Source organism: Priapulus caudatus, unplaced genomic scaffold (assembly GCF_000485595.1).
Source record: "Priapulus caudatus unplaced genomic scaffold, Priapulus_caudatus-5.0.1 Scaffold634, whole genome shotgun sequence".
Taxonomy (NCBI): Eukaryota; Metazoa; Priapulida; class Priapulimorpha; order Priapulimorphida; family Priapulidae; genus Priapulus; species Priapulus caudatus.
The window spans coordinates 152313-160043 of NW_014577695.1; the positions used below are offsets into that span (position 1 = coordinate 152313).

A 7731-nucleotide genomic window follows, 5' to 3' on the forward strand; every position below is an offset into this window, starting at 1 on the left:
TCTCTCTCTCTATCTCTCCGCCTCTCTGTACCTTTCTCTCTCTCTATCTCTCCGCCTCTCTGTACCTTTCTCTCTCTCTATCTCTCCGCCTCTCTGTACCTTTCTCTCTCTCTATCTCTCCGCCTCTCTTTACCTCCCCCTCTCCATACTGCTCTCTCTTTACCTCCCCCTCTCTCTGCCTCCCCCTACCTTTCTCCCCACCCTGCATCTCACATCTGTCCTCTCTGTAGGCTGCTATTTCTACATCTTCATCCTCCTGACGCTCATCTACCTTGTTTCTCCTGCAGGCTATGCATAATTACCAACTGGGAGACTCCAACCATCTGCGAGTGTCGTTTTCGAAGTCGACCATCTAGATGGCGCCACGGTCACGCCGAGAGCGATCGACGACGATGACGTCGTCTCGTACATTGAGGACATTTCATATGATGAGCAATCTCACAACAGCATCTACCTGCTGCTGGCCACACCTCTCCTTCCTCCCCTTCCTCCTCCTCCTCCCCTTCCTCCTCCCCTTCCTCCTCCACCGTGTATGCCTAGGCTCCTCCTGCTCCTCCTCCGCCTCGTCCTTTCCGTCACGGACACCCAGCCGTCCTCTATCCTCCGTGAATGCCAAGTTTCCCTTCACCTCGACGGAGGCCTACGCCTCCCCCTCATACGGCATGCATCTGCTGCCTGTCAAACCCCCGTGATAGATTCCTCGCCACTATTACCAGATAAACTATCCATAAACTCTCCATGACAATTACCAGCCTACTATTACTATTACTATTACCAGCCCCCCCCCCTCCCCCCCGGCGGACTTGTTCCTCCTGTGCACGTACAAACTCCGCCTCACCAGCTTACGCCTCCCCATCCATGTACAGCCTTCCACCCTTGACCTGTCGCTCGCGAATCGCGCAGAGAAGGATGATCGGCAAGTCCCGCATGCCCCGCTCTCTGTCTCTCGGCTCGTCTGTGACGCTTCGACAGTTGACGAGTCACGCCCGCTGCCGTGCTGCGTAGAGCGCGTCGAGGTAGATGATTGACAACTTGCGCGTCGAGGTACCAACAAGTGAACGCTGCAGGTGGCGCTGGCTGTTCATCTGTCGACTCGCCGACCAGGTGGCGCTAGTCGAGCGGCGTCAGTGAGGCGTGGGCGAAAGACGGACATCATACGCGCGTATTTTTGCTTGGAACGTCGCGAGGGATGGTTTATCGCGCGCACATTTACTATACAGTCTCATCTCCGTCTCGTCGTTAAATTCGTGTCGCGATGTAGGGTTTTGTATTTTGATAGTGTTTTTATTCGGGCAGACGGCTGGGAGAACAAACGTGTCTTTTTGCCGGCACTCTTATAGGTGCCACACGCGTCGCCGTATCGAATAGACTAGCGGCACCCTCTCCTGACTACCCGGAGTAATTAATTCTCGGCTGACTTGCGGCGTTGTCCCTATACTTTAGGTTTCATTGTCGTCCCCCCCCTCCCGTGTACAGAGAGCCAGGAAGAGCAGTGCGGTGCATTCTGTAGTGCCACAGTAGCACCCTCTGTTCTACTATGGTGGTGCCCTCTGTAGTGACTAAAACTGAGTTTTATAGGCGGTTATAGACGTCGGAGCACGTGTCGAAACAATGGATACTTTTCTCCCCCATCGTATGAAGAGGGGTGGGTTGAGGCCAGACGGGGTTGGGCAGGCCAGGGTGGGCGGGAGTATAGAGTCGATGTGTGACACCTTGGTCTGATTACGGTTGCTCGGCAACTGATATTATTGCTTTTGTCTGCTATCAGCTTCATCGTGGTTAAGCATTTTCTTGGGGTTTCTACATCTACGATATATATTTTTGCATTTTGAGGTGCATGTACACGTACGTATATGATTTCTACATATGAACAAGGGGAATGCCTATTTTAATACAGCCTGTAAGATTAGCATCTAGACTTGGCCATTGTGAGTCTGTGTGTGTGCTTGTGTGTCTGTAGTCATCATATATTGGCTGGGAGGTTTACACAGATCTAAGAATCTTACTTTTCTGTCGTCGACTCTGGAGTAACGTACGTAGCATTTTTCGAATTTTTCGCGCGTTCGATTCAGATGCCCACCCACGTTAAGAACATTATTCTGGGACCATTGCTGTCTTGCTGCACACCGATGTATTCTATTGTTGCTGTGCCTGTGAGCGTGTGCGTGCGTGCGTGCGCGCGTGCGTGTGCATGTCACAGTACTCCAGCTCTTTCACAAACCGAAGCTGCATTGGCCGAAGTCATCGTCAGTAACATGTTATCACCCTTCACGTAACGTCAGAGTTGAGCCGTGAAACGTTAGTAGAGTTCAACAGAATATCGTTCTGCTGTGAATTGCCATATTTTCCTTCCAAATTTCGTATTTTCGCTGTATTTTCCTTACCTTATTTTTCCGTAAGTTTCCGTGACCTTATTTTCACCGTTTCGGCGCCAACCTGCTTTCTGTTCCCTAATTACTAATTACTAATTACCCTGATGAGAAGCCAAAATATTTTATTTTAAACGAATATGTTGGAGCCCAGGTTATTTTTGCTACCCTAGTATACATTGTGAAACCTTATGCTTAATATGCATATTTATATACTATATGTGCATATATATATATACATATATATATATACATATAAATACATACCTACATACATACATACAAACATATATGTATATTTATATAATATATATATATATATAGTGTGTGTGTGTAGGGTTTTGAATGTAATATTTGTTAGTAAGGATAGACCCTGCACTGGTGTGATGGCAGTACAACCCACACTTCGTGCTGCCGAGTCCGTGGAATTGAACCCTAAACCCGCCAAAAGATGAGGGTGTGAGGTTTGGTGCGCGCGCGCTCGCACACCTAGCGCGTATGTGGGGTGGTGTAGGTGGTTGGTAAGGGGGAAACATGAGCAGCAGAACAGGTGCATGCAGTGTGCTGTTCCAACTCCTCGTGTGTGTATAGCAGGGCTGGCTGGTGTGAGAGCATTCGTGGTCGTCAACACCAGGTGGCGCTGTCCGGCCGAGGCTGGCAGCGTCTGCGGTGATTGCTGCTAGGTGGCGCTGAGTCTGCGTCGATCCTGCCGCTTGGCAATCTCGTATTTTTTAATGTTTTACAATTATCTCGTGTCGTGAAATCATGATCTTTTTTTCTTGATCGTCGACGTTGATGGCGGTACGGTCGAAGCACGCGGCGCCACCCCGCGTCGGACTCCCGAGCCGAGTACTTCAAAACAGCAACGTTCTCTTGTTACTATTGTGGCGCGCCCGTAACCGGGCACCACCAGGTGGCGCCGTCAAGGTGCGATCTCGCACCTATGCCGCAGTGAACTTGGCTGTTTCGTAGCACTGTGCGCTGCCACCAGGTGGTTTATGGTTGGCGGTGGTTGCTACTGTGGGTCGTTGGTGGGCATACCATTCACTTTTGCTACTGCTGCCGTGTCCAATTGTTTCTTCATCTGGCATGGTTTTCGTCTGCCGCCAGTTTGCCCAGATGTGTCATGATTCCGCGCGATCATTTACCCGTGGCATGACAAGAAAAGTTGCGCTGTATCATTCTCCTGTATCCCTCCTCTCAATCCCTCCCCTGCATTCTTCCTTACACTCCAGAGGTCACTCAAAGGTCATGCATGACTGTCGCGTCACCAGGTGTTATCATTCTGTGTAAGTACGTGCAGCGCCCCCTATCATCGTTCAACGTCGTTGCGATGGTTTTGCGTGTGTGGTCTAGATGCACGGGTGGATCTCCCTTTCTCTCGGCTGCCCGCCCGGAAGACTGCAGACGAGTTTCTGAGGTTCTCGTTCTGCCTTCTTGTGGAGGAACTTGGAATATACTGTCTCTGCTTGATGTTGGAACTGTGTCGCTGTGAGTAAGAGTGCTCCGGATTTTTTTTGGTGCAGGAGTAGGTGTCCCAGGGGTAGTTGTCACAGGAGTATGTGTCATAGCGAAAGGTGGTGCCTGGTTAGGTGGCACAGAGATAGGTGGTGTGGGAGCTGGTGGCACAGGGATAGATTGGGCTGGGGTACGTATTAGCGGCCATGAAAGCTTGATTACCCAGAGTTTGAGCTGTCACGTGCAAACCGTGCCTTACCGAGGTGCTAAATACCTACAGTTATATTTTGTGTAAAACTCAAAATTGAAGAAGCATCAGGTTTCCCCCCTATCAATTGTATATGTAAGTTATTGAACATTTACATTTTACCATCACGTCAGAAATTCATTTATTAAATATATACACAGATATGTATACATTTTGTAAGCCGGTACATGGTGTTCTGTGCGTGTTCCATATATAATCTTGCGTATAATATGTGTATATCTATATATTAATCACAAATGTAACAGGATTGCCACCAGGGGGCAGAAACGGCTCGTTCCAGTACTGCTGCGCGTAATGATGCACCAGGTTGCGCTAGTGAACCTCCGAGATTGTGCGACGGACGACGGAAACGGACGATGACGCAGACGTGGTTGAGTACTGGATCAAAGAGGCAATTTCCTATCCTTGACTTTTCTCATGCTTGTCTCATCGTACATATACTAAGGGTCTATTGCTTCGCTGCATTCTTATTCTTGTTCTTCACTATGTAGCGTGTGAGCTAGCGTATAGTAGGTAACCGGCCAGCCGCGATACCTCTAGCTCCTCATCTGTGTATTGTGTGTTACCATAGCGACACCGCCCACAAATTGGGGGCAGAACTGGTTTATCACATGCGTGCGTGCGTTCATACATGCGTACATACTTAAATACAGACATGCACGGACGCGCGCCCTCATCGATAGATATATATATATATTCGATTAGCTTTTTCTCTTGTCTGCTTGTGTTTTTGAGCTATATTAATGTATATTATTCTTGCTTTTGTTTGCCACTGCCCCCCACACACTCTCTCTCTCTCTCTCTCTATCTATCTCTATGTATCACTTCTCTGCGAGGTACCCTGGGTGATTACCACCCATCTAATATTTCTGGCGTCAGCCGGCGTAGGGATGCTCGCTGCAGGGTACAATTTCGTATGCTAGCACGGTGCGCAACGTGGAATTAAGTGAACCTTAACTGTTATCATACAGAAAAAGTTAACGGTTGTTATATTGTCGTAAAAAAACGAGCGACTACTATTATTTTGCTGTAAAACGAGTGACCGACTCACTGATCTATATATACCCATGCATTATATGCACTCTACAATAGATATGAAGTCGGTGGATGCTAGGCAGTGGCCATAATGGTGCCACCACCCAACTATTATTGCGTATGTGTGCCTCCGGTTTAAAAAATACAAGGCTGTGGGAAAAGCTTCCATAGGTAAATTATGCTTATTTCCTCTAGGAATGTACAGTTACATAGCCTAGATTGTTCTAGCTCTAGGGCAGTCCTTCGGATTTTCACTTTTTTTTCTTCGTCTCAAAAATTTGTGGGGCACAATAGGCTACATTAGATTCGTAAAACCTATGGGTAGGTTAGGGTTAGGCTTTCATGTATACATTTCGGTCTCAATGATTATTCAGGGGCCTATAACTGACTTACAGCTCTCTACAGTACTTGACTTGGCTGTCACCGCAGCAGGTGGCTTTTTTATATCACCGGGACCTAGTCGAGCTCTTATCATCTCGTAAGGAAAAAATATCATAGGAGGGAGGGACGAGAGAGGTAGAGAAAGAGAGAGAGAGAGAGAGAGATGGATGCATAAATAGAACTTGTACTTGGGTTATATATAGGGTTAGGGTTATATATAGATCAGTGGAACGACTTATCACGCTGTAGAACAAGTGAACAGCTATTATAATGTGACTGGAAAATGTTCGGCCATGTGCGTGTAGATGGCAGCATAGCGCGCGTGCAGCCAACATGGTGACGCGTGAATTCATGCGCGCATCAGATGAGAGAGGGTCGCAACAGCTGTGCCATCGTCGCGCTCGTGCCCGAGTATTATTCGAGTTGCTGACTGAGCTAGCTATATATGACGTCATTGCGTCGAGGAGCCACGTGACGCGCGTGCAGCAGCAACTGCAGTGGTTGCCCCGGCAACCCGCACCATCTATCGTCAGCTATGCGGTGGCGCCCCCTACTACGTAACGCACGTCACCTTTGCTGTTCCGTTTTGGATTGATTAATACTTTACGCGTTTCTTCTTTTTCTCTTTGTGACAGTTTTTCTTCGCGTTGTACTTTGATGTGTATTCTATAACTGTACGCTGCCGCTCGCTTGCACCACTGAGTGTAACATCAGCTCTCTTATCTACTTGATTAAATGCGACGTTGTGTGTAGATTGTAGACGTACCTCACTTTGTACTGCGATCATCTCTCTGTCTCTCACTTATTGCTGCATCGTTCTCTTTCTTCACTTTCTGCTCTCAGAGTCTGTGCTTCTAGCACTCATACCTTGTGTGTGTGTGTGTGCGCGTGTGTGCCTGCGTGCGCGTGCAAGATTTGCATGCAGCGATGCTACGCTGGTACATTTTATTTCTAAAACTTCAATACGGAGATGCTCAAAATCGTGAAACAAATGAACGCCTGATGACTCGACATGGACAGACCCGTTACCCGGGTGACGCGCATCGTCGCTAGGCGACAGCTTGCAGACAGATGTTAGGTTCTTTCGAAATGTTATGTCCATATATTAACTCACTCAGTGCCAGCACAGACTTCAAATGCGAACACTGCCGATCTTTGAGAAACGTCGGAACTTGGGTGGATGTACAAACAGCCTGCATCTCTGTTCGTAGAACAATACACCATTCAGATGACGTTATTTGGCCAAGTACTCGTATAATCCAGCAACTTCCTAGCAAAGTTGCTGCTCCAAACACCCTCACGTTTAAATTAATGCATTGCAACAAACAACTACGCTCTAGTAAACACGTTGCTTCGTGCACGTAACAGCTTCCTTCTGCATTAGCAAATGAGTTTCACAGCCGGTAAATCCAGAGAGACCCTGAAAAAATTCAACAACCGAAAAAAACATTGCCACGGGCAGAAACACATTGTCACAGCCGCGAACGCGTTCCCACAGGTGGAAACACATTGTCACAGCCGCGAACGCGTTCCCACAAGTGGAAACACATTGTCACAGCCGCGAACGCGTTCCGACAGGCGGAAACACATTGTCACAGCCGCGAACGCGTTCCCACAGGTGGATACACATTGTCACAGCTGTGAACACCGTTCTCCAAAGCGAAACTACATTGTCACTAGCCGCCTAACGGTTCCAACAGAACGCAGAACACATTACACATGCCAGCGAACCAGTTCCGCGACAGCAGTAACAGCATTGTCACATCCGCGAACGCGTTCCCACCAGTAAGAAACACATTGCACATGGCCGCGAACGCGTCCTACACCGCGGAAGAACCAACTGTCACAAGCCCGAAACGCCTTCACACAGCCGGAACAACATATCAACACGCTGCAACCAGCAATGCTGCGCTCGCGCTGGGGGCGCTATCTTAGCGCGGCTCGGGTCGCGGCCCGCCCGCGACCGCCTGTCCACAGGTCGGTAACACATCCTGGCATCACGCCGCGAAACGCGTTCTCGACAGATCGCGAAACACATTGTCAACGACCATCCCGCCAACCCCCGTTCTCTACCAGGCAGAAACGCCATTGTCACCCACCGCCGCAAACAGCGTTCCCACAGGTGAACACACCACTTGTCACCAGCGCGAATTACGTCCCCGCAACAGTGAAACTCATCTGTCACAGGGGTCGCAAACCGCCGTCCCCACAGTGGAAACC

At 48.8% G+C, this 7731-nt stretch overlaps 1 protein-coding gene across 1 annotated transcript in view; it reads left to right on the forward strand.

Annotated features, from left to right (window-relative positions):
* Positions 1 to 6276, forward strand: part of LOC106812322 (polypyrimidine tract-binding protein 1-like) — a gene marked incomplete in the record, with an annotated part of 67202 nt that extends 60926 nt beyond the window's left edge. The window contains 1 exon segment of the mRNA XM_014816165.1: positions 288 to 6276. Coding sequence (XP_014671651.1) covers positions 288 to 356 — 69 coding nt within the window.
* Positions 6277 to 7731: the final 1455 nt, after the last annotated feature.